Below are 26,669 nucleotides of genomic sequence, written 5' to 3' on the forward strand. Positions count from 1 at the left end.
CCTTTCAAATTTGGAGATTACCATCGTGTTGGGCATGGTAGATAAATTATGGTTGGACATCGATTTTGGTCCAAATCGGCCAAGGTCAGTGTGTCAAAGTCAATCTGTTGCTATTCTGTTTCCCAAGGTTCAACCAAGGACAAATCAGGCACGCAATGGTGAGAGAATTTTTGCGTTGAGTCGAGCTACCGCTCTAAAAGCAACTATGCCGACGAGCCGCAGTTTACTTGCGAAATCGGCCGGTGTTGGCGACACCTGCACTGTACTTAGTTTTTCTTTAGTCTTTTCTACCTTATAAAAGCTCCGTTTTCAATAAATGTAGCGTCTTTGTTACAATGCTGAGTTATTTCGACACGTGCCGACTCCAGTTTTTCCTTAATGTCTTTATACCCTGTTTTGTGTTGGTGCAGTTCTACAGGTGCTTGGCAAGAAGACACTATACAGGATGGAAGACTTGAAAGTACGGCAGGTATTTTATTTGGAAAGCCATGTCGTTCTTATAAAAGACAGCGTCGGTCAGCCTCCCCCTCCTTGGAAGAGCACAGAGCGGATGTACCGCATCATAGCCAGCCCGACACGGACGTCGCCAGGAATCAGGTCTCTCTCCAAGCACGACTGCGTGGACATCGGTGAACTCTAAACGCTAATACACCTATATGGGGAGTAAGAAGGAAGAAAGCTGTCCTCTAGCGCACTCCCTTTTAAGGCAAAAGCCTTTAGTGCTTCACCGTTGTCGACAGAAAGCTGTCAGCAGAGGAGGCGTCAAGCTTTCGACGGGTGTCCACCGAGATATGTGAGACAGTTACTACGCAACTTCCTTTCCTCAAATACAATTTTCATTTTCTTCATTACGGCCCCTGTTTCTTCTTTCACTCTCACTTCCTCCCTTCCTGTACGGTGCGGTTTATGGGGTTTAACGTCCCAAAGCGACTGAGGCTATGAGAGACGCCGTAGTGAAGGGCTCCGGAAATTTCGACCACCTGGGGTTCTTAACGTGCACTGACATCGCACAGTACACGGGCCTCTAGAATTTCTCCTTCAAAGAAATTCTAGCCGCCGCGGCCGGGATCGAACCCGCGTCTTTTGGGTCAGCAGCCGAGCACCATAACCGCTGAGCCACCGCGGCGGCTCCTGTACGGTGCGGTTCAGGTGTCCGCCGAGATGACAAAGAATACTGCGCCATTTCCTTTACTCAAAAAGCCTTGAGTTCCACTGCGGCGTCTCTCATAGCCTTAGTCGCTTTGAGACGTTAAACCCCATAAACCAACCAAACCAACCAAACAAAGGGCAAGGCATCGCGCCGAATGGGTGGTGGCGTTCCGTGGACTCCCTGGCAGCGCTACAACACGCTGTCGCGTTCCACTCCTAAAGGCGATTGATTGATTGATTGATTGATTGATTGATTGATTGATTGATTGATTGATTGATTGATTGATTGATTGATTGATTGATTGATTGATTGAAAACATCTTTATTTGTTGAATATTCTTGGAACATGTGGGTGGGCCGCCTAGTCCGGTAGTCCACTGGTTATTGCTGCTGCGCTGGCCCTCCCCACCAGCCAGTGCTGACGGTCAGGGTCATCGCTGAGCAATAGCCTCCCACTGCTCCTCCGAGGGGTTTGGAATGGGGTCAACTAAGGGATTAAATTGGCATTCCCACACCATGTGGTAGAGGTTCAAAATTTTTTTTATGAGGGTACCCAGTCTCGCGTGTCTGTCTTTAGGAGGGCTGTAGACATTCAGTACCTGCGTGCTTGCCGCTCCTCTTTGGAGATGAAGAATAGTAATATAGCAGTGCGCAATATTCGGCTCGAAAAGGTCGTGCAATATTGCAGTGTATAATTTATGCACTAACGTGGCAGTTAACTGGTCGTGCTGATAAGTCACATAGTCTTAGAGTTTAATAGTCATTAGGTGAGGTTCTTGAATTATGATAGCTGCCGGTGGGTCAGATTAGAAGCTTAAGCGTTATTAATTCGCAGTTAATTAGTATTTAGTCATTGATCAGTAATTAGCCATTAGTTAGTAATTTATCATTGCCTAGTAATTTGTACTTAATTATGTGTGACGTCATCCAGTGGTGACGTCACCAGTGCCACAGAGGCAGTCAAAGTGGTGCGGAAAACGCTTTCGCCTCTACGCACTTTAGACAGTTTAAGTGCCCCTTGAATTTTTTTAAATGCTTTGCGCCAGAGGACAACTTTACTCACTTTTTACTCCTTTTTGTTTAGAGTGTGGAGAAGAGCGTTCACACAAGAGACGATGTGGACGCTATAAGCGCGAATTCCCATTGTCCACGCGGCGGATCGGCTGTGAACCTCCCTGTCTCCACATTGGAAACTGTCCGTCTTGACTTGTACGTACTGAACTCAATCCTCCCGAGGGCACTTGCGGACTAACCCGCCGCGGTAGCTGTGCGGACATGGCATCTGGCTGCTAAGTACGAGGTCACGAGATCGAATCCTTGCCGTGGTGGCAACATTTCGACGGAGGCGAAATGAAAAAGACATCCGTGTGCTATGCAATCTAAGTGCACGTTCAAGAACACTAGATGCACGGTCAAAAGTAATCCGGAGCCCTTCACTACGGCGCCTTTTTCTCTCTATCGCCTTCGTCTCCCTCCGACATCCCCTTTCTCACGGCGCAGTTCAGGTGCACACCGAGACTAATACAGGTACGGCGCTTTTCTATTCCACAAAACCGGTTATCTTATGTCATATTTTTTGCGAGTCCAAGCAAAACTGTGTGTGGGCACCCCGACGAAGAGCTGCGGGTTGTTTTCGTCCAAACGGTGTTCTTTAACATGCCCGAGAATCTCGGTTCACGGACATCTTTGCATTTCGCCTATTATACAAAATACAGAAGCCGCGGCTGGCACTGAACTCGTGATCATAATTGGTTCAGCAGTCGAACACCTTGGCTACCGAGCCAATCGAATATTCATGAGAAGCGTAACTGATCGTCTTCCTAACGTGGAAAGCACATTGTTGATTCACATATCGTGCACTGTCATGTGTAGCACAGAGCGCGAGTTTTTCTCGAGGGAGTTTTCTTCGCAATGTGATTTTGTTATATCAGAGGGTAGTACACACCCGCTCCGTCATATAGGTATGCGCCAGCTTCATTTAATAGGGCATAACAAATTTGACGACTTTGTTCAGTGCAACCTAAATAACAAGCGGTGGATAAGAATTTTTTGAAAAGTTTTGAGAGTACTAGTTGCTTGAGGCAGCTCTCAGAGCGTATTGTACATTGTATACTGGGTTCAGCATCCCAATCGACACATTGGCTATGAGGGGTGCCGTATATAGCGGACGGCTTAGGATCAATTTGGACCACCAGGGGTACTTTAGCGTCTATTGACATCGCACAGCCCACGGGGGCTTCGCCTCCATCGAAACGCAGCCGTTGCGGCCGAGATTGCAAACGCTTCTTTTCGCTCAACAACCGAGCGGCCTAACCACTGAGCCACCACGACAGATTCGTCAAGACTCCAGTTACGGACTACGGAAGTAGTGAACATCGCGAGCTTAGTACGCGCACATTTCGAAAAAAGCTACTGCGTGCAAAAAGCAGATTCCCGTTCACAGCTGCATGTCAGTTGCAAAAGTATCGCGTACTCCATCCAAGTGGATGCTGGCGATGGAGCTGGAGAAACCGAACGCCGGAAATCGCAAGAGAAGTCTGGTGAATGCTTACCTTGATCTCTTCTAAAAACTCCTTAGTCTTGTTAATGTCGGCGTCGTACAGCTCCTGTAGGAGAATAGTCAGTATGGGCAGCAGTTTTCGTGCACTTTTTAGTAAGCCTTGCGTGTACAGTCACTTTGCTACGCTTAGCCTATCGACAGCCTTGTTACTGACCTCTTCCTTGGGCGAGAAATTTTGTATGGGAAAGCGCACTGTCTCCCACTTTATTCGGCAAAAAGTTCATGGAATGCATTGGGCCATTAGGACCCACTCCCCCTCACCCAACTACGTTCTCCAAGAGCTGCACATTAATAGACCTTTCCACAAATTCCGCCGCGCCACCAAGCGGCCGCGCAAAGCACTCTGGGAAAACGGAGCGCCGCGGCGCCCGCGGCGCCGCGCTCGCGTCTTTTCGTCCGTCTCTCCGACTGCGCCTGCTCACCGGAAAGCCTTCCTCTGCCATCTCGTCGCCATCGCCGTTTCTTATACCTGTGCTACATGGGAACGTTCGAATGACATCTGAGTCGAATGACATTCGAGAACTGCAATGACATTCAGACTCGACGGACGCACGCGGTGCTACACGAAACCTTCCAAGCGCATTCGAAAGCCTCAGCTCGTTTTCAGTGTACAACGATGACGACGGCGGTGGTCACACTGCTCCGACAACGACACTATCACGGTCAACAGCAGCATGTGATTATAGTGAAATATCTAGCTTACTATAATATGATTGCACTGGGACACGTTTTTCAGGCCAACGACACCGACGAATCCGATCGGCGGACGGTCAGCCTTGTCGGCGGCTGAGCGAAAGCACGGTGATGAGGCGGCGGTGCAAATATGTTCGCGCTTCTAAATGAGCGAAACGAACGGCCATATTTCACATGTGCAAACCTGAACAATCACCAGCGATAAGCGCCTGCCAAATTAATTTCAGTCGACGATGACTCCCTTCCCTTCCGCGACGACTAGGCCTAGCGAGTCCGTAGGATATGATCTGTGATTGCGGCGGTCGTGATGAGCGAATCACTAGCTTTAGCGAATGAAAATGGTCACCGAGTGTAGCTTTGACAATAGTGACCTGAAATTAATTATTGCTTACATCGCTGGGCACGCATATGATGAACGTGAAACGCCGGTGTGACCCAGATTGCCGAGCCGTGCTTTACGCGTCCAGCAGCAGTCGTCGCCGTCGCTAGCTTGTGGATAACAAGTTAGGCCGTTTCAATTTAAACGAACGGTCGCCAAACATACTGCTGTATAAAGTAGTTTAAAATAAAGTACTGGTCACGTCGGAGGAAGCCGGGACAAAAAACGAGAAGCGCCGGTCCTGCGCGATGTCAACAGCCCGCGGTTGGTAAGTGTTTCTCAGGCGTGCGATCGTACACATTATCGCACTGCGTAAACAAGCACGGCTACAGCCGGTAAAAAAGAAAACAGGTTGATTAATAGAACTAAAGCGCCGATTGCGTTTTATGTCATGACTCGTACGCAGCGATGTAAACAACAGTATGAGTGCAGTTGTCCTCATGGCGGACTCCTGGGTAAATTTCATGCTGACGCGGTAAATGTTCACTGCTGTAATATATAATCTTCAAGCACTCCCTTAGACAGAACATGATCTATTTGCTAAACATGACACAGTAAGCGTGACACAGTCGGATGTTGCGTTCCGCGGCCACGGATCACCAGCCGAGCACCAGCAGACGCAAAGACCGGCGTTCTCCCAATGCATGTATACACAGAGCCCTCGCCGCTCATACGCCCATGGTGGTGGTGAATAACTTTATTCATAAAAGCCCCCCCCCCCCCCCCCCTAAAAAAAAAACGAAAATTATGCAGCAGCATTACGGGCGGCCTTCAGGCTGCCGGTTGTGGCGTCCTGGCCGTACCTAGTCGCGACGCCCTCTGCCCCGGTCACCAGCCGAAGTTGGAGATTCGCATGTACCCATTGCTCTGCGTAATCACAGCAGGCATCCGTTCCGCATACACTCGGCGTGAAAAGATCGTGGAGAGACGATCCATGCATGTATCCCTTGCGCCCGCTAGTGTTGAAATGCGTACCACATATTTTGTGGTGTTTCGAAGGCTTCCACAGGGTAAATCGCCCTTGCGAACCTTGCCGATTTATCCTGCGCACCCATTCTAGCTTCAGCTTCTTGTCCTCGGGGAATACGTGGTATGAAATGTTGATGTCCTTTCTCGTGTTGTTACTACAGCTGGGCACGCAGCACCTTTGACCGCCACCGCGATTCTAATCTGCAGACATGTCGAATGTCTAAAAAAATCCCGACATAATTGCAGAAAGACTAAGAGATAACCGCCACAGCAGTGCGCTGCAACATTTACAACGCGCGCGAGAAGACGCACAACGCCTGAACACGGCGGAACAACACAGCAACACGTTTGACAGCAGACGACGCGGGCGGCGACCGCTCCTTTCTCCCATCATGCTTTGCGCGGATCCGCTAGGGGATGGCGCGGCGCTGCAATTTGTGGAAAGGTCTATTGTCCCGTCTTATGCGCCAGATGATTTGGTACCATGCTGACAGCAAAGTATGCCACACTGCATTTCACTGCTTGTCGCTGAAAATAAAGTTGTGCTTTTTTGTCTGCGACAGTTTTTCGGCAACGCAAACGTCCTACACCGGTTACGTATGCTAACATGAGCCGTTACTTATTCATCCCCGAAGCTGAGGCTGAAATGAACCACCATTATTTAAGCCCTAACAAAAAGCATTTCGATCCGATACCGCAGACGATCCAAAGACAGCACGGTTGCGTTCAACTTACGGGCTTTATCAGCGCGAACATTAGGGCTCCTTTCGTCAAGCAGTCCAAAATTTTCCGCCGGAAAGATTCCAGCTCCTGCGAAGGGGAATGAAATGTTGCTGAGGTCAAGCGAACTACTTCAGTTTACGTGTTATTCAATTTTAACTGGTTAGCACATTCCAACTAAACCAACAGCGCAAAAAAAAAATAAAAGGCATACGACACGAAGTGCACAGGAGGTGCACCGGCGCTGTTCGGAGTGCGTTTTGTGACTCATCGACTGACTGACTGATTGATTGATTTTTATTCATACTTATTTCCTTTTGTGTTGTTTTCGCATGTCTGCGCGACGCTTGAGTGATAGTTTATCTTATTGTGCGTGCTTGGAGCATATGCAGAGGCGTGAAGCTTGGTCAAAGATGACACATGACTCACCGAGGCGTTTTTCAGATAAGACCACTTACAGTTTCGCCACTGTGATAGATGTAACAAATCTGTACGCCGATGCAGGAAGCTTCTATCATCTGCCGCGTGAGGAATAAGCGAGAGAGACAGAAAATAAAGATCATTACAGGAAAAAAAACTGAGTTCTGCGAAAAAGGAAAAATATTCAACAACCAAACCGGATAACCAGGAAGTTATTACTTGGCACTTGGCAGAAACACAGAATTCTGAGTTGTAGTAGCCGAATGAGCACTGAAACTTCCTTGTTGGTTCCATTGCCGTCCTAGACGTCCAGAGGACATCGAAGAGAGTTTCAGTGCTCATTCGGCTATAACAACTCAGAATGTAATGAATGGATGGATGTAATGGATGTCCTGTGGACGTCTAGGACGTCAATGGAACGTACAAAGGAGTTTCAGTGCCTATTAGGGAAGGGGTTTGCATCATTTGTCATATGAGAGCACCCGCGGTAAACCGACGGTATTCACAGGTACCGTCTTGATTCGAGAGCAAAAGTGGGGCAAACCATGAGAACCTCGACTAAGCTACATTAAGGTGCATCGTTGCGCGAATTCTCGGTGCTTTCGAAAGCAGGTGCGCAGTGGATCGAAACAAGGAAGCTGATATGCCTGCATATGAAACGGTACCCTCCTCACCTATCTCGACGCATGTCCGCTAGGAGGCGGCACGATGCAGCTTTGTCGAAGGTGGAGTGTGGCCTACACAGCCTTTACACCCCCCGACAGTACCCTACGCGAAAGCGACGACCGTGCGCTAAACATCATCATCATCAGCCTGACTACGCCCACTGCAGGACAAAAGCCTCTCCCGTATCTCTCCAATTAGCCCTGTCCGTATGTTAATAACGTAGACTAATGGCTGTATACGGTTCTGTCAACTGCGGTTATTTGAAGACCGGCTTTATAGCTTTCTTCTGGAGTCACTTTACGTGTTAGCAATCCAAACACATTGCATCTCAATCGTTAGAAATCATCACTATCATAAGAAGGACGCGTGATTGCAGTTCGGTCGTGGTGTTCACATAGTCTACTCGAGATTCCGAACAAAAAGCGATGTAAACTGCCTGCACTTGCCTTTGTGACCGCTTGCGCTTCGAACGCGTACTTTAGCATCATATCGTTGCATGTTGCCAAGAATTTGGCTCCAAGCACAGCACTCTTCGATGCTGTCAGGACACCTGTAGGAAATAAAAGGTACTGTAACGTTCCGCCAAAGGGCGCTGCAAACTGGGCGGTATGTAAATAGGAGGATGTAAATTAGTCGCCGTTGAGCACGACAGTGGAATCGTCGGGCAGCCGTTGCCGAGACGTGCTCCACTTTCTCTGTGGGAATTTTCGGAAAATACGCAGCAGCAACACTCCCCCTCCCCCCCTTCCACCCACCCTGCCCCTCTTCTCTACATATTCTCACTAACCAGCGAGCTATGCGCTTCAGTTTTTTTTTTCGTCAGGCGTCTACAACCTTTCCCGGCACGGTTCGTTATTCCCGCCTAAATAGTATATGCAGGCCTCAGGAAAACCCATTTTTTAGTTTTCCAGCACAAAACTTCGACAGGTATTTTTTTTACAGGCACGCGGGTGGTTTACTTGATGTTTTTATACCTCGTTGCGAGATGAATAGAACAAACAGTTCTGGAATAGGTTTTGTTCCAAAAGTTTTTTCCTAAGCATAGAACGCTTCTGATCACGAAGAGGTGCAGTACCCCGCTTACATGCTCTGCTGTATTGGTCAACTTTGATCATGAATAAAGTACTAAATAATAGCAATAAGCACCTAAGTACTAACTATGGATGCTTTAGTCTGCGTCTTGACATTTTTTTCTGCTCCAAGAGCTTAGCCTTTCTTTTAAAATTAGTCCCGAGTAAATTTTTTGTCTACTTCGCAGGTCTGTATTCAAGAAAGGAGCGTGTCAGAGCTGCCATATTTATACATTTGGCTCGACACAAGCAAGTCTGTCGAAGTGGACAAGGTCATGCCTATATGGTGTATGGATAACGAAATATGGCCGCAAAAATATTTTTGAAAATTCGCACAACAAAAAATTCTGACAATTTAAAAATTTTTGATTTTTTTTTCTTCTGTATACCAACGTTCAGAATCGTCAGAAATATGTGGCATAATGCTGTCGCTGTAGCAGCTCCGACGAAACAGTTGCCTTGTCTTTGGCTGCCCGTTGCACATTCATAGTTTTCTCTCAAGGTGTGGAGCATTTTCTGGTACCTTACGAGTCCTCCAACTCCATCGCAAGCGTTCTTTCCATGTCCAGTTGCACTGATTAACCACTGGGTACAGGGACAATCTCCCAAACACCACCATGTTGTCGTCCACCCGCTGTCCTACTTTTTCTAAGCTAAGCAGGCGTGAGCGGAGTCGTGGCACAAGTCGTCAATGGCGATAGGAAAACTGTGGATATATTTTATCGTCGTGACCACATGCGCAAATACTGATACTTGTTCTCTGTGCTAGCTGTAAGTCTGAACTCCGTATAGAAGTTCGTCTGGAGAGCAGTTTTCAGGAAAGTAGAAGTGAATACAATGCTCCCATGCTGTGTGCATTGCTTTTTATCGCGGAAAGTTTCGCTTTTTCATCATCATCATCAGCATTTTATTTCGCGAAACCAATACATCAGAACTTGCCTCATCCTGATGTGGTTGTACGCGATCCATCTTGCAAATGACGTCCGGAGATCATTAAAAAAAGTGGCCGCATTGAAAGTCTTTTTCAAAAGAACGGCCGACTCCTACGTCGCTAACAATATTTTTTGTATCTTCTAAGACAGTGAATTCCTTCAGTGTCAGGAACATGCCTTTTGGACAGTGATCGAATTCGCCTAGAGGGCACTGCGCTGATGGCGGAATTGAAATGAATGCTGGGCTCATATCATCAGCGTAGATCATGAGGCAAGTAGCATTCTCAAAAGCGCCAAGTCAGATGTGATAGCTGGCGCATATCACGCAAACACCCATATCTTGTAGAAGAAAACATCAGACCCATCGCGATCGCAAGAAGTAAAACATTGATCGCTCACAGCCTGAAATAGATTGATCTTATATATATATATATATATATATATATATATATATATATATATATATATATATATATATATATGCGGAATGCCTCTTTAAGTGACCTTGTCATGAAGCAATCTGTTGCAAACGTCTTCTCCCCATTGATCAGTACGTTTGTAAGCCCTGATCAATGGGGAGAAGACGTTTGTAACAGATCGCTTCATGACAAACGTACTGTCGACGAATACTACGCGCAGCAAAAATTGGATTTAGCTGATTTACCACCACCGCACCCATCCTTATCGATCCTTTCTTCGCCGAATACAGTTTAATCTCCTACGTACACCAGCCAAACTTTACCTATACCGGTACACTTCCACACCTCAGTGCCCAAACTGTCCACACACATATGTAGACATAGAACACTGTCTTACACAGTGCCACGCAGCCTTCCAGTCCCCCGCCTATCCTTTCCCCCCACCCCCACCGTGGCCCATCTGGCTCGCCTCCCTGGATATGAGACTGCAACGTGCCCTCGTCGCCTTGGCCCAGGATGTACTGAACGCCTAACAGAAAGGATGTTCGAATAAAAATGTCACACCACCACCACCACTCCATTGATCATGATCGAGATGACATCCTTTTAGTGCAGTAGCACAACTAGCCGCACTTTACGGATTTCAGGCACACGTGAATACGTCCCTGAAGCCTCTGATACACGAAGAGTTCCAATTGTCATACCATGTCAAGCCACAGTTATACCGTGTTATGACAATGACAAAAGACCTTAGGTTGAAGGCCTCTCGGGTGAAGGCCTCCAAAGTAAATAACTTGAAGATAAACATAATCTACACAAAAAAATCGCTCAAATCTATGCTCCGCCGCCACCAGGCGCACATGAACAGCGGAGTAAGAGCAAAATGCCACTACGGAGTCTCAGCTGCCTCGCTTATTAACGGCGGAAGTAACTGTCGACAACTGCGAGGGAGGCTTCACGCCGGGCGAGAGAGAAAAGAGGAAAGTTCGCCTTTTCAGTGTTTTCGTCGCTGCAACGAGGACTGGGAGCGTTCATTAACGTAGGCATTCGTATATTTCATTTTTGAAAGGACTGGGCGGCTGCCGAAGTCGGACGAAAACAAGCCGTGCAGGAACACATTCGCGCTGCGTAGCCGGTCTCGAATTCTCGGGGGAAGCGTACGCCCCGTTTAATGTGTCGCTATCGCTTGCAGCGCCTTATCTTCCAACGAAACAAACACAGCGGTGGAAACAGAAACAGCCCTGAAGTGAGGTTTGTTGCGGTCGGTTGTTGTTGTTGTTGTTGTTGCGACTGAGAGAAGGATGAAAAGGAAATTGCACGGGCCTGCCAACTGGCTCGTGCCGAGCCACCACCGCTGCCACGTGCTGATAGAGGAGAGTTGAAAGATAAGAGGAAAGAGTGAAAGAAAAGAAAAGACGAGCGTCGCAGCAACAACCGCGGAGCTCAGCGCATCCTTTATACGCAGAGAGAGCGTCCGCACGCGCTATAAGAACTGGAATTATGAGTCAAGGACTCCTCACCGTATCGAGCATCACTCTAAGCGGTCGGTGCATCGTGTCACCCATACATCTAAAACACGGTAACCTCACAACTTTCCCATGAAAGTGCATTGTGCTTCGTCTTGCATGATGGCCTGTAACGTATGACGCGCTTTTAGCGGCTTCATTTAAGGCTGTGCTTCAAATTATAGCGTCTGGATAGGGGATTCTTTAATTTTACTCATTTGGCTAATTTACTGACCGCGGTGCATTAGTGGAGCAGAAGAGGTCCCTCCTTCTAACCTCACTCTACAATCTGTCCTAGTATTGTTCGCATTCTACAGTAGTTGTACATAAGGAGTCTCCTCAGAGGTACAGGGTGTGCTGGCCAAGCCTTGTGCAAGGATATCATTGGAAAGGCTGAAACTGCAACAGTGTCAATATTAAACAACATGTTTTTGATTATCCTGAACGTTGGCATACAGAATACGTCGACAAAGTTCAAAAAAGATCAAGAACCTTTGTTTTAATTATCAGAAGATTTTGTTTTGTGTACGTTTTTAATTTTGTGCAACAAAAAAAAGTCACTTAGGCCAAGTTTGATCAATTTTATAACAAAGACTAAGTTCTCGAAAAACTAAAAATTCTATAAAAATTTCCAGGTACATATTAATATTATTATACTTTAATTTATCCATAATCAAAATTGGCAAAAACCGTAGAACGCGTAAGCGCGACACTTCACCATTTCGTGATCAAAGCTTATCTGTGCTTTTAAAAACAATTTGAGAGCAAAACCAATTGCAAAACTGTTTATTTTAGTGATAAGGCAACGACATAGAAAAATATCAAATAAATTTAAGCGGTCGCGACCAGCCAGCCCGGTTGATCTTATCTCGAACCACCCATGTACGAAATTTGCTACAAGATTACAACAACGGTTAAAAATTCAAACATCGAAATGACAGGATTTGTCCTATAAGCATATTAAGGATTGCGGAATCCCTTTCTGGTTTCAAATGGCGCTTGAAATTCAGCAGAAAAAAAATATTGCTAATGGCGGCAAAATTTACTTGCATGATAATGGTGAATGACGTGCTATAGCATGCACAGTGTTTCATGCAACATTACTCAGTGCGTCCGCAAAATAGCACTCAAAAAACATCCCATCTGCGACGTGAAGAGTGTTAAGTTCCTCTGAAATAAAAAAAAAATACTGCCAGAGGGAACACACTAGCAGACAAAGCAGCTACTTGGCTCAGTGCTTGATCATCTAAATAAAGTGCGAGGGAACAGTTAGGCCTTGTACTTCCCATATATTCTGAACCATATTTACGGCACATTTTCTCATTTACTGCGCCGCCTAAAGCTCATTCGAGTTTTTTTTTATTTAATTCCCTAGTCTCTATTCTTTCTAACTTAAGAAGAATGTTTTTTCTAGCTACTTTGTGTTCTTTTTTTTCCAAAACCATACAAGTTTTTGGTGTTTTAATAATGAAAACTACAAAAATACCTACAGCGTAGGCGGCTACCATTAAAGTTCAGTAGCTTTGTACCTCTATGTTGACAAAACTGAAAAAAATCAGCTTTCTATCTTTTATTGCTTTTGTAATAATGGAAGCGTATCAAAAAACGGCCATTTGAACTATTCAAGGTCAATGACGAAAAACTTACCCGAATTCTTTAGTAGAAACAACCTGCACTGAAACTTCTGTTTAGTAGCCAATAGCTGTGTAGTCCATACCGGTGTCAATCTTTCGCTTCTTGTCAGTTCGCTTTTGTACAGCCTCCTTCATCGCCTGTTCTGCACCTTTCTCAACAGTACTTACGATTACGTTCCACTTCAAGCAACCATATAACTGTGTAGCAGCCCGATGTTCCCCAAAATGCCTTGGGTTGTCACCGGACGCATCACAGCACGTTAACTCGAGTCATGCTACCATCACTGAATGAGAGCGCTGCTTCTGATGTGGTAATTCGTACATGTGCACTCAAAAGAAGGTATCCTTTCGTGCGCGTTGCCAGACTAAGTGGTTAAACGGCTCGCAGGCATTCAGTGTTCGCACTTGCAGGCACTTCTTGAGTAGCTCTGTCTGCGCGGTGACTGGAAAACAGACTTTATGTCGAAAACTGATCTGGACTTTTCATCATCATCATCTGGACACATATATATGCACATATATATATATATATGCAAAAAGTGTCGCACTTTTCGACCATTGCATGCGACTGGCGTCGTTGTCGGTAGCAAACATGCGGAAATACCTGGCCCAAACAGCTCCAGAAAGAGTTCTAATGAAAGGAAAATACGCACAAATTCTATTACGCATCGAATACCTAAAGCCGCAAAATATAGCACTTTTTGATATTGCTTGACGGCTTTATAGACGCCTTTTCATTTGTTTACATCGGTCGGGGCTAAAGCATCACATGCTGCAGTTCTACCACTATATAAGCTTTGTTACAGACCCCACCAGGGCTCTGTCAGCCTAAGAACTTTCTCGGTACAACGGCGCCAAGTTTGGAGGACTGCGCACCTACATACGCGGCTACGTGCCACATCATCTAACAAAATTCGGCAGAAGACCATTCCACAAAGCTGTAGCCCGGACATGATGTCCCTCCACTGATGAAAAGGAACAACCATTTTGCACAAGAAATGCATTGATTATTTTGGTACTATAGTTGAATACGACTGTTGGATATTATGGGCAATGAGAAAAAGTAGCTAGAAAACAGCGTCACGTATGCAAGTCACTCTTGTGGAGTAATTCCGTTAATCGAAGGACACATATTCGAAGGGCCCTGCTCACTGACCTGGTCTGCCACCGCAGGGATTGAACTTGGAGCTGCCTGCGGCACCAAGGAGGGCGCATATAAGAGCCACAGGTCGAAGCAACACCGCTGTTCGGCACAGAGTGGGTAGCAGGGGCCGCATTTAGTTAAGCTGGCGTGGTGCAGGTATTGTGCCTATAGACGCATTCCATATCTTGTGCACCGTGGCACAGGTTCCACTTCGCAAGGCCGCAATGGTGCGGTGCGCTGGTCACGGCCGAGCGGTGAATAATTACTTTGTGTCCGTCCGTGGAATGCGCTGCCAGAGTGCGAGATGGGCTCTCACCGGAGTGGCTGTTGACCCAGCGGTGTAGAGCAAACGTAGTCTCTCATAGCTGGCAACGAGACGCGAATGGTTCGGTGACTTGTGCGGTACTATTTATCACATACCCCGCATTTTCTGGCGCAGGTGTTCACTGCTCGGAAGTAGAGGGGACTATGAAAAAACAGAAGAGCGGGAAAAACAATAACATACTGTTTTCAGACAAGTCCAGGATTCTCAGACATCAGTTTTAGTAGTGAAACAAGTGTGAAATATAGTAAGGTACTGTTATAGAAATTTTGAAGGCAATGGTTCATTCTTCCGATACCTAGCAACATCTTTCGTTTGAAGTATGTCCATCTCTCGCATCGAGTAGTGAAGACTGCCATAGAAAACAAATGGAGAAAGTTTTTTTGCGATAGAAAAAATGTTAATAACGAAAAATGCTAGCCTGCCGAGGCCAGATCTGCGAATATATTTAATGCTATCATTAAATCTCATGATAGATGAAAAAAATAACATTCGGAAACTATTTCCCGTTGAAAAATGCGCTTGTCCAAAATTTCTAGGCCTGGCCGCCTGCGAGAGTTCCATGTGATGAATCCCTGGCCTATTGGTGAACTCTCAACATCTTGCGCAGAGCGGTAGCAAGCGGGCAAAAGGTGACGAAAATGATGTCTAGGTTGAACTACTCTTCTCCACAACTCACATAAAGGACAAAATTTCCACCTTGCCACCCATTTCCCCAAAGCCGCAGGACAAACTTTAACTATCTTTTAAAATGAAAAAAAAATAAATAAATAATTCTGGCTGGTGCCGTTGGGCTCATGTTAACACAAGAAAAGTGTGTGATAGGTAAAGCTAAATACGAGCCTCTTCTCAAGCGACAGAAAACTTTGCTTGGCTGATCCACCTACTCTAGAAGAAAAAAAAAGTAACAGTCGATTAGCGTAGTTTCAGGCCAAATGCAAATTCGGTGCGCTGGCACATCGGTTTTCACTTCGATTCCGGTGTTCGGATGGCAATAGTGAGTTAATGCCCATATATGCGGAGCTCGTCATTCTCTACATTCATAGTTCCCTGGGAGTCCTCGCACTACTCCTGGCGCTGTGGTGCAGCGGTTAAGCTATGCTCCACTGCCCTGCGATGGCAGGTGCTGCTACCCGTGGATCTTCTGGGACCCAGGTTGCTCTTTCCGAGCAACCTCTGGTGCCACAGTGGGCAGATTGCTCACAATCTGATGGGCACGTTGCCAAGTTTGTATTGAATACAGGTATATCGGCTCATCAAGACCAGACCAGGGACCGCACTAACTGACAGACTGCGGCATTTCGGCTGAGTGGAAGCGTTAGCGCTAGCGAACTAAAAGTGATTATTCTCGCAAGACGGCGCCTGCAGGTAAACATGTATTCGGTAACGTCGCTATACGTTCAGGTATTTTAGCGTGATCTCGAAGCAGCGCCGCAGTCTTCTCAGCATCTGTTTCTTGCAAATGCGTCCTCTTATTATTTTTTTTAGCATGTGGCGCCGAGTTTTGAGCATTTATAACTCACTGAAATTCCGAGGGAAAGTTTGTCGACATGATACAGAAGAAATCAGCACCGTACATGTTGCCGACGCTTTATAAGTCACCTAAAGAAGTCTGATGTATACACCAGGACAGTTGCAAGCTGTACGGCAGTGTAATCCTAGTCCAGAGACAATTCAAACTCCCTCGTAATAAATCGCCCTGTGTATCCGGCGCTAAGTACGACGCATGATTTTTATAATGCATCAAAACTACATATGCCAGCTTCAGCTTGCACGCAAGGTCTTCATCGCGTATTGTTTTATTTCTGTTATCGGAAATACTGAGAATATTGAATTACTAACGGCGACCTTGAGACGAGTTATTTGGAATGCCATACCCAGAAATTCTGGACAAAAACATTTTTAAACGATAAGTTGTTCATGAATGCAGTTTTTTTCAACAGCATGAACATGGAAAGTAGCCTGGAAAGTAGCCTATAAAAATCAATACATCCGCAAATCCCCCCCCCCCCCCCCTCGTCAGGCTTGCATTATTTTTTGCTATTAACATTTTTGCTATCGTCAAAAACGTTCTTCTTTTGTTTTCTATGGAAGTGTTAACCACTAGATGGCAGCGATGGACAAACTTTAAAAGAAAGCTTCTGCTACACACCTGAAGAATGGACCATCACTTTCAATATTTCCATAACAGTACCTTTATTCCATAGATGCCTCGCAATTAAAATTGATTTCCCAGAATCCTAGACTTGATATCGTTTGATTCAAGATTCATTTTACTTTCTGCCGTTGTCCTTCGGAACGTGGTCATTTCAAGCTCTCATTGTGTTGCACACGATGCACTTCTAAGCCGCTCTAAATCAGTCGCCGTGCTTACACAGACACCTATAGGTTTACACATGCGGTCGAGAAGCATGACACATAGGAACCCAGACATGGCAGGACACCTCTTGTCCACTTCGTTCGATGATGATGATGTCCTCAGTCTTAACGGCACATACGCACGGCGGGGTATTGGCGGGGGTGCGTAGCGGATACAAATGCACTCATTAACAAGGAGTGGGGTACTTGGATAATTTTGTGACTTAGACTAGAATTTGTACCTGCATGACTGTGTGTGTCTGGATTTTTTTTTCTTGGCTATTCTCAGCAGCGGATGCGACACGTTTTTTATCGCTTTTGTTGCGAAAGCAACACTACGTGAGTGGCCGAGCCATTTCGCGGAGTTGAGGAAAGGACATACTGCGCATGTGCGAGGAGCAGTGACGTCACGCGGCGCACAGCTGGCGCGCCGCCACCGTCGCTGCGCGGGTGACGCAGAGGTGCCGCCGCCGCGCTCGCCAGTTGCGCATGCGCAGTGGCGGCGCATAGCTAGCGTTCCAGGGCCGCCGCCGCTGCCGCGCGCTCTCCATCGCCTCTCTCTCCCTCCTCGTTGCTTTCGCAATCCTCCAGGTTTAACCGGAGCTAAACCACTGCCAATTTATTTATTCGATTAAAAACGAGCACCACGAATCATTGTAGACTCTTTATTACCACGTTCGTACCCGTATCGAGAATGTTGCTTTGGCTGCTGAACCGGCCCTCAGCGCCCCCACCGCTGGAACACCACCGTGCGGACGTACCGCGTCATGGCCAAAGCCACGCCCACGTCCGCAGGGACCAGGTCACCCGTGATGCACGACTGCCGAGGCACATGCAGGTAAAGGCCAGGTCACGGACCAAGTAGAGAGACGCGCCAAAGGCGACTCACAATTTCACAAGAGCTTGGATGCTTAAAATAAAAACGATAAAAACGATAAACGTACGATAATTCTCAAACACTTGCAAATCTGCTGTTAACTTACAACTGATCAGAAAAACTTGTAGCTGCGCGCCGTTATAGACGATAAAACGAGGTTTCTTTTGCTTAAAGGGACACACTACTGACATTTATCGACTATTTATATTTTTTGCGGCAGTCGAAAGCTCCTTGTCCAAATACATGAATACCCAGCTGCTGAGCTGAGAAACACAGCTGTATAATTTAAAACATAAGTTTTCAATCCAGCAGTCAATCTTTATCGTCATAGTCGGCATGTACAAAACCTTGACAACGGAGAACGGTACATAGTTAGTAGAGTAACTCTATGCAACTCTTAGAGCCGCTTTCCGTCACCATGCCGCACCCATCCACAAAAAGCCCATGTACCATCGTGGGAAAAAATAAGAGAACCCCTTTCAAGTTCCGATCCATGCCACTCTGCTTGGGACCGCCCCATGAAAAAGCATTTCGTGGGTCGAGACGAGCCCGAAACTTGCAAAGCGGGGAGGGAGTCTCTTGCTTTTGCCCACGGTGGTATTATCTATAGATATATGTACTAGGATCGCGGCTTAGAGTTGTATAGCGTTGTGCTGAAAGCGTGAAAATGGAGGTTCGAAATCGTCGCCAAGCAACAAGCTTAGAAAAAAAACAGGATTATGGGAGGGCGGATGTTGCCTATGTATACTTCTTGCATAAAATTTAGGTTTCTGGAGTAGCCTTGTACCAGGTGCTATCTACGTAATTATGTAGATATCACATGCAAGCTTATTGCTTTTTGAGGTTGGATATAGCACGCGAAACTATATGTGAGTGAGCACTATGGGAAAGCATGGCGTCCCTAGCTGCTAAACACAGAATATACGAGAGATGAAAATGGTTCGGCAATGATTGTGCAACGCTACACATAACTCCTTGCCGCGCCATTGGGCTAGTTCACTGAATTTGCGAAAGTCCTAACATCGGGCAGCAACCCCCCTTAAACACAACACGCACTTTCCTATTCAGATATGTAAAAAGAAAGCAGAAATAACCTTGTGCAACCAATTAATAAGGTTGATTGGCTCTGAATGTAGAAAGCTAAAATTGAACGATAAATGGAGGCACAGTTTTGATTTGAAACTTAGTTCCCGGTCAAAAATTACTGATATTCACAGCTTGAAAATGTTCAGTCTTAATTTTTTCAGCTCTCTCACCTCGTAATATAAACCGACGCAACAATTCTGCGAACTGAACGTGTCTGACACGTAAATTGTACCGTACACGAAAAATTGTTGCGCGAGTCACAAAAGCTTCGCAAGAATCTTAAGCATAGTATGATAACACGCGATACGATAAGCGAAATATTATACAACGGTAAAATCTGAAATGATTCACAGCGTCTCCCAAATGAACCGTTCTCATATATATCTGCATAGAACCGGCGACAAAGAAAAAGGTTTTAATTGAGCGAGAGCTAAAGCACCGTCAGCTGTGAGTACAAAACGTGCAAATGCATGCACCCCTGAGCTCAAACTCTCATTCGGAGACGTTCACTTGCATATATCTCCCAATCCAGCAAAGCCAGATAGGGAGTATACCCCATAATAGCTGAGTACCAGAATTCCGCTGACAATATACTATATACACTCGCATTACGCCGAAATACAGTTGCGCAATTCGACTGGCAATCTGCACGACTGAGACACCGCCGATGTGTTTGTTGCTGCCGTTGTTTTCCAGTCTTCTAGTTGCATAAACGCCATTCCTCGAAACAAGAATGCCCTCCTTGCCCAAACGAACCTTCTTTTTCTATCTGGGACTTTGAAAGCGACGAAAAGTAACGCCGGGGGCATATGAGAATAAAACGAAGCTTCTTATCCCACAGCACAAATTCAAACGTCAGGAGCTCAACGAGAATTTCGAGACATATACGATCCACCGCCTCAAGCACCTACACCTCTCCTATACTAACCATCCTTTCTTTCACTGAATCAAAACAGCTGCTCTTTGCAGTTTTGTGAACAGCTGCGAAAAGCTCCAGCTGCCCCGTCCGCCGTGCTCGAGCTCTTTGTTAAGGTCTATACCCGCATGACTGTACTTGTATGAGCTTTTATGTACGCACATACATACCCGTGCAGCCCGAGCGGAAAGGGAAACAACGAATTTGCACAGCAGTTTACCTTCCAGTCTTCAATGATGGGCTGGATCTCAGTTGCGGTGCTTTCGTACAGCTCCTATGCAAAAGAAATGTCAACGTGTTTTCACTGGGCTGTGAATCGTGAGGTCGAATCTGCGCTGCCGGCGATTATAGCCAGAGATTCAGAAACGAGCGGCGGTGTGATGTCTCCTTACTGGCAGGTGTTTAAAGATATGTCAGGTATACAGCACTGTTAAATCTTTAACAAAGAGCTGATAGATAATGTTGCTTATACAACGTGTCTAAAGTAGGTGCATGCTTCGAGCCACCTAAAACTACCTCAAAGGATCTCGTTTATACCTGTCGCCGCGGCAACTGTCCTTTCCGCTTAGGAGCTGTATTAGAAAAGTATTTGTGGGGAACCTGCTGCTAAACTGTACTGTGAACCCTTCTCTTGATGTCATTTGCAGAAATGTAAACCTTTTTTGTTTACTCTGCAAGTTCGTTGCTGTCAATGTCAAAGGCAGCAAGGTTTTTTTCAAGCCGTAATGAAAAGGCTTTTCTTCTTGGTTCCTTTCGCAATGTGTATGCCATGTAGTTAAGAACAATTGAATGAATGAATGAATGAATGAATGTATGAATGAATGAATTAATTAATTAATTAATTCGCACCGCAGAAAAAGAAAACAGACAAAGAAATAAATAAAAAGAAACAAAGGCGCTTTGTCTTCTTCGAAAAACTGCATAGCCTATCTTCGATGGTAGCGACTTCGGCTAAACTGCAGTGGGGACTTGTGCGTATACCGAGATGTAAAGGAGACATGCTCCGATACGACAGCGACATGGCGCGGGAGACCTAACTGAAAGATGCAACCGGGCGCACTGATGATGAGTTTGCATACATTGGCACCTTTCTTTTTGCCTTCCCGTCACCCACCATAACATTCTATCTTCCCCTTTCCCTCTCTCCCAGTGCAGAGAATAGAAAGCCAGAAAATTAAGCTCGGGCCGACCTCTCTTCCTTTTTCTTTAAGTAAACCTATCCCTCTCTCAGCATTTCAGAAGTAGTTGACGTACGATGTTTCGTGATGTTACACAGTCCAGAGAAACTGGAACGCAAAATTAGGATAGGCTTTCCACAAACACGACATTCGATCTACTCACAGGCCTTATTGCACTGAGCGTGAGCGCTTCGGTAGCCATGCACTCGTGGAGGTTCTTCTGGAAAACGTCTGCACTCTGGAAAGGAAAATAAAGCATCGTGGTGGTTCAGAGGAGACCTAAGCCAAATACTTTTAGTTGAACATTTTTGCTATATAGCCGTAGCCACTATAAACCCGATTTCAGTTTTGCACTGAGATAATAGTTTTAGTGTTAGGCTTTCGATTCTGGCGTTAGTCATTTTTGTGCACGCCGTTTACATGCGCTGCGTGGACGCGTAAAAGGTACACGAATTCATGATATCTCCTTTCAGTAAGATTTAGTGCCGAAAACTAGCATTGTTCGGTTAGTTAAGACCAGTAAAAAATTAACAAATACGGTTTGGTGAGTCTTGCTAATACCAGGATTTTCTGATGTGCTTATACAATGCGCATGGGCACAAGACCAACCTGGTAATGCTTGGTGGGCACACCAGACCACTCTGGCGCATACAGGTCTGTTACATTCTAAAATGCACACCTTACCAGCTTGGTGCTTTCTGGTGTGGGCACTAGACCCGTCTTCCACTGTCTGTTGTGCAAACCGTACTGTCTGATACATATTGTAGTGTTCGCGCCAGACAGGTACCATGTATTTCGGACAACACACCACTCCGGACTGATACACTCTTGTACGCCTACCAGACGGAGGTGGTGTCAGGATGTTCCTGCCGGGATGGCGTCGAAGCGGAGTAGAGTTAACTTTTAGGGTCACATCGTATCCACTTCAAGATAAAATAAAAAGAACAAAGTGGGGAAACGAGAGCGTTATTCCATGACTACAGCGCAACGAACGGGACAAGAAGAAGGACACAGGCAGGGACACAACACAGCGCTGCTTTAGATATTCGTTAGATAGCGTTAGAGAGCGTTGGATATTCGTTAATTACCAGCCACAACTGGATGCAAAGACTGATACGGTTAGGATATATTTACGAGCGAACAAAATCAACTCCTCAAGAAGCGCCCGACAATTTCAGCCGGACAGCCCGCCTCCCTTAGGCGTCGTCACCGCTGCTAGACCTGTGCAAGCAACAGTGGGTTGCATGTACTTTGCGTATTAAATGCTCTTATCATATTAAAGACAAATAAACGCGTGCTGTGATCCGTCTTCAAATGTGCTGAGCAGGCATAGTGTTTTACTTTACATTTGAAGTATTCTTGGGATACCGAGTAAAGTATCTCGGTATCACATTTACAGCGAAGTTGGATTGGACCGCACACGTCGACGCGATAACTGCCAAAGCTTCCCGCGTTCTCAACCTTTTTAAAAGAAACTTTAAACATACAACTCCACGCCTAAAAGAAACATTGTACGTTACGAATGTCAGGCCAGTTCTCGAATATGGATGCGTATGTTGGGACCCGTTCACAAATATTTTAAAAGACAAGCTAGAACGAGTTCAGAAGCGGGCAGCAAGGTTCGTAACTGGGAATTATAATTTTAAGGTTAGAAGTTCTGAACTTCGGGAAGCTCTTGGTTGGAAGTTATTATCCCACCGAAGAAAAGTTTTTAGAATAAAGTTTTTGTACGACATTTACAATAATAAAACAGGAATTAATAAAAGCCTCTATTTAAGGCAATCTCACTACGTTTCGAGTAGAAGGGACAATACCATGAAAATTAGAGGGTATAACTGCCGGATTAATACATTTAAATATTCATTTTTTCCCAACACAATAAGTGACTGGAATCTGCTGCCTAATGAAGTGTTTGAGAGCGAGAATTTCCAGGCCGCAATTGACCATGCAATAATCTGATTATGCTGTTGTCAGTGTTGGTTCTGCGTGTCGGGTGCAGAATGCTTTTATCTTTTTGGAAGTTCTTAACATTTTTCTGTAACTTTTCTTTCTGTTTTGTTCTGTTGTGCTGTATTGAATTTTAATGTTAATGTACTTACCCCCCCCCCCCCCCTACAATAATGCCTCTCAAGGCGCTATAGGTACCTTGAATAAATAAATCAATAAATGCAGTATTGACAGCAGCGGTGTCCTAGCTAGCAACCGCCTCGTTGGAGGGAGATGCAGGGTTCGATTACCAATGCCGCCAGGTAACCATCGGCACGGCCGCTTGATGCAAAGCGCAAAGCCTCGCTTTGCGCTTTGTATCTAGCGGCCGTGCCATCGGCTTCCAGCAGGTACTAGCTTTCGCCTGGTCCACTGCTCGACTCCTCTTGTGTGAATTAAGTGCTTAGAAAAATAGGTCTTCGATGCCACTTCGGGCAGACCCAGAGATACGCTAGGCATGGGCCAACGTTTCATGAACAGAAAGAAAAATTACATGTTTTGTTTGTTGAAAGCTGCGGTGCTTTTTTATGCGAAGTATTCTGTGCGTGTAATGCACCCTTATTTTTTTTTTTTTTTGCAAGTACTCACTGAAACGCAATAACTGCAGCACATCTCGCTGTTTATCATAATTTATTATCAACTTTAGCATGGCACCGAGTCTACTCTAATGTACCATCTGGGGCAAAAGTAATAGACCCCTCTTTCCTGTCCAAGTTCCGACCCGTGCCACTGTGCGTGGGTGCGCCACCTTAAAAGCACTTCTGGTGTCGGGACCGGCGCAGTGGGCCTGTTTCGACAGCAGAACTGCTTTGGCAGGTGGCGCCCCTACGCAGAGTGGCACGGGTCGGAACTTGGACAGGAAGGGGGGAGGAGGGACATAATGTCGAATTAAAAAAACCTTTCTCTCGAGCTTCCGCATACCTACCAGCATTCAGCAACTTTCAGTATCCCCTCCCCTATGGGATACGCTTAGCGACCAAACCAACTCGGTGATTAAACTCCTCACCTAACGATTCAAAACCACCCAAGCCGAAAAAGCTTTCGGGTTTTAAGAAAAGGCTTGATTCCTCTGAACTCGCCATGTTTCCGTGTCCCACTCAGCTTGCTCTTTGCACCGGAAGACAAAAAGGACATAGCAGCCGATGACGTGGCAACTTACTGCGCACGCCGTTGCTACTTGCAAGCTTTCACACGAGGTTGTACTCACGTGGTTCTTATTACCGTGATAGGCATAACACAGCCGTAATCCGATGCAAAACGCTTCCAAGATCTGGTAGAAAAAAACGCAAGCAAAGAGCATTCAGGAACGAATTGGCCTTGTGTGGAAGGAAAACAAGTTATAATACACCTGTCAGTAAAATTGTCAGGAGTGAAGTGCAAATGCTGAGCAAGCTGAGCGTAGCAAAGTGAAGGCATTGTAAATGTGTGACAAAAGCGTGATAAGAACCGTTATATAATTGCATGGTTTAAAATGTCGCACATTTAACTATGCAACTAGGCAAAGTGAGCGAATGTTTGTCCCAAAAACGAGCACATGAGTCGAGAACATCGTTTTTCGTCAGTGCAGGAACAGTTGGCACAAATTTTTTTACTAAGACAGTCACGTGCCCTTTCATTTATGCGCTTTTATAAAAGTTAATGAACCTCAGCCAAATAGCTTAAGTTTTCTTGATAATGCGATATCTGACAATCACTTTTGCTATTCTTGTTCCGCGGCCTCACATCAAGCCGGTTATATTGCGCAATAGGCTCACTATTCCGCACAGACGCTTTCCGTGACTTGGCCCACCGCAGAAACCAGAACCAAATACCACGCAATTGTCTTTCACCGGACTTGCCTCCGCCAAATCTCCGCTTCCATGCGCATGTTTGAGAAACATGGAGCTCCCGCATTTTGCCAGAAGCTTAGATCCAAGAGCCGCGCTCTTTGATGCGGTCACGATACCTGTCGGACAAAAGAAGAACGAAGTTGAGTTTTAGGCAAAAATTTCATGGTACGTATAACACACACGAGCCATATATCTCTCACGAGGTTCTAACAATCAACTGCGTGAGCAGGCGCGGCACAGGAATCGGTCGGTACTCCCCAGCCGATATATAAATGTAAGTACATAGAGGAGTGCTGCTGACGCCAGTTGGGCTTGTAAGGCGCGCAAATGACGGGCCTTACTTTGTTAATACCGTCACGCGCTACCTACGAATGACGAAGGAACAATAAGGGTGTGTGGACGCGGACGAAGAAGCTCGGCATATTCGTGCGGTCATCTCGCCTCTAGAAATAGAACCTGTAACAGTACTTGTGCTATCGTGCGGGCTAAGTCCAACTTACTGCTTCAAATTCCTTTCTGAACAAAAAAAACCTAACATACGCTCAGATGGTCCGATATGATGAAATGCGTAAGCAGATTACGCTTTTAGGATTTCATGATGCTTTTTTCCGTTTGGATCAGTCCCGCTTAGATTGCAAAGAAAGAGGTAGAAGCAAAAATTTAGTTTCTGTAAGATTAAAATTTATTTATTTATTTATTTATTTATTTATTTATTTATTTATTTATTTATTTATTTATTTATTTATTTATTTATTTATTTATTTATTTATTTATTCAGAGGTACTGCCAGCCTTCGCAGAAAGCTGGCAGTATTGAGCAGGAGTGAGCATACATTGTAAAGAAAGTACAACAAAGCAGACAAAAGCGCAACAAGACTTGATAATGACCACAGTGGTGTCATCCGCCTGCTTGAGCAGATTAACGCTGAGAAAGAAAAGGAAGACAAAAAGAAGAAATAATTTTTTTTACAAGCTAGCGCTTTAAAAAATGATAGAAATAGCCAAAAGCATTGACTATATTTAAAAGTGATATTCCAATGGTTAATAAAAAATTATCCCGGCATGAGGAAGATTCACAATGAAAATATTTAGCATGCACTTATACAATTTTAGTGCAATGGCTTCCAGAATAAAGAACTTTTTCTGCTATCGTCATGCCTACATGTCATTCGAACATTTCTTTAGGCTTTTAAAGTTCATGAGGGTTATTCTGCTCAAAGCAAATCCTGATTTCTCATATTTCATTCAATTCGGGTTCGGTTCTGTAGGTTACTGAGTAGCAAACTAGATGGAGCCAAAAAAAACAGGGTATGGAGCAAATGTGTCAAAGTGAAGTTTGTTACTCTTAATAAGCACATAACTTTGTGTGTATGCGCGTGGAATGTGGAAGTCACTAGGAGGAACAAGCATGCAGGGATGAATAAAAATGTAATGAACATTGGAGAGATCCAACAAGTTTATTTCACATCATTTTGCAACAGCTGCTCGCATTCCAACGCTCTTAGAAACATATATTCATTTTGCACTGAGCTACTTTGACCAAGACTGATGTGGTCCTGTAAAAGAAAAGCACGAGAAACCGATTTTAGCCAGCTTCTAGCGCAAACGTTAAATACCTCACGACTTCGTGAAACCCAATTAAAGGCCCGACATATTTCGCGACACAAAAGAAACACAAATAAATTCTGAATATGCACCTAGCGTGTAACATTCGTAGTACAAATACGAGTCATCGACTATTTCCTGGAATTTGTGGGGATCGTGCAACTATACAACGATGAAACAAATGGACGGTACATAACCGTTAAGTCCCTAATAAATAATGGCCGTTGATCGCATTGTTCTTCGATCCGAAATG

The 26,669-nt window shown here is 45.4% G+C and overlaps 1 protein-coding gene and 1 long non-coding RNA gene across 2 annotated transcripts; both read right to left on the reverse strand.

Annotated features, from left to right (window-relative positions):
• Window positions 1–477: 477 nt before the first annotated feature.
• On the reverse strand, window positions 478–14,469 carry LOC149342554 (uncharacterized). The gene is made up of 6 exons (XM_089542185.1): window positions 14,273–14,469; window positions 8,003–8,106; window positions 6,929–6,988; window positions 6,486–6,560; window positions 3,702–3,755; window positions 478–615 (listed from the first exon to the last, which is right to left on the reverse strand). Exons 1-6 carry the CDS (start codon window positions 14,391–14,393, stop codon window positions 517–519), a joined length of 513 nt encoding a protein of 170 aa, XP_089398311.1. The 5' UTR covers window positions 14,394–14,469; the 3' UTR covers window positions 478–516.
• A 3,167-nt stretch (window positions 14,470–17,636) lies between these two features.
• On the reverse strand, window positions 17,637–24,217 carry LOC149342555 (uncharacterized). The gene is made up of 4 exons (XR_016282671.1): window positions 24,191–24,217; window positions 21,161–21,235; window positions 20,040–20,093; window positions 17,637–17,760 (listed from the first exon to the last, which is right to left on the reverse strand). It is a non-coding gene; the product is annotated as an uncharacterized LOC149342555 (long non-coding RNA).
• Between the last annotated feature and the right edge of the window lie 2,452 nt (window positions 24,218–26,669).

Source organism: Amblyomma mixtum, chromosome 5, assembly GCF_055824585.1.
Source record: "Amblyomma mixtum isolate Tamu chromosome 5, ASM5582458v1, whole genome shotgun sequence".
NCBI lineage: Eukaryota > Metazoa > Arthropoda > Arachnida > Ixodida > Ixodidae > Amblyomma > Amblyomma mixtum.

Excerpts from the sequence above, each read along its gene's own strand:
- LOC149342554 (XM_089542185.1), bottom strand. The coding sequence starts at position 14,393 with ATGCGGCCCCTGCTACCCACTCTGTGCCGAACAGCGGTGTTGCTTCGA. Across the intron at positions 6,989-8,002 it reads AAGCGCAAGCGGTCACAAAG|ATGATAGAAGCTTCCTGCAT; the intron begins GCAAGTGCAGGC and ends CTCACGCGGCAG. Across the intron at positions 3,756-6,485 it reads TGTTCGCGCTGATAAAGCCC|GAGCTGTACGACGCCGACAT; the intron begins GTAAGTTGAACG and ends ATTCTCCTACAG.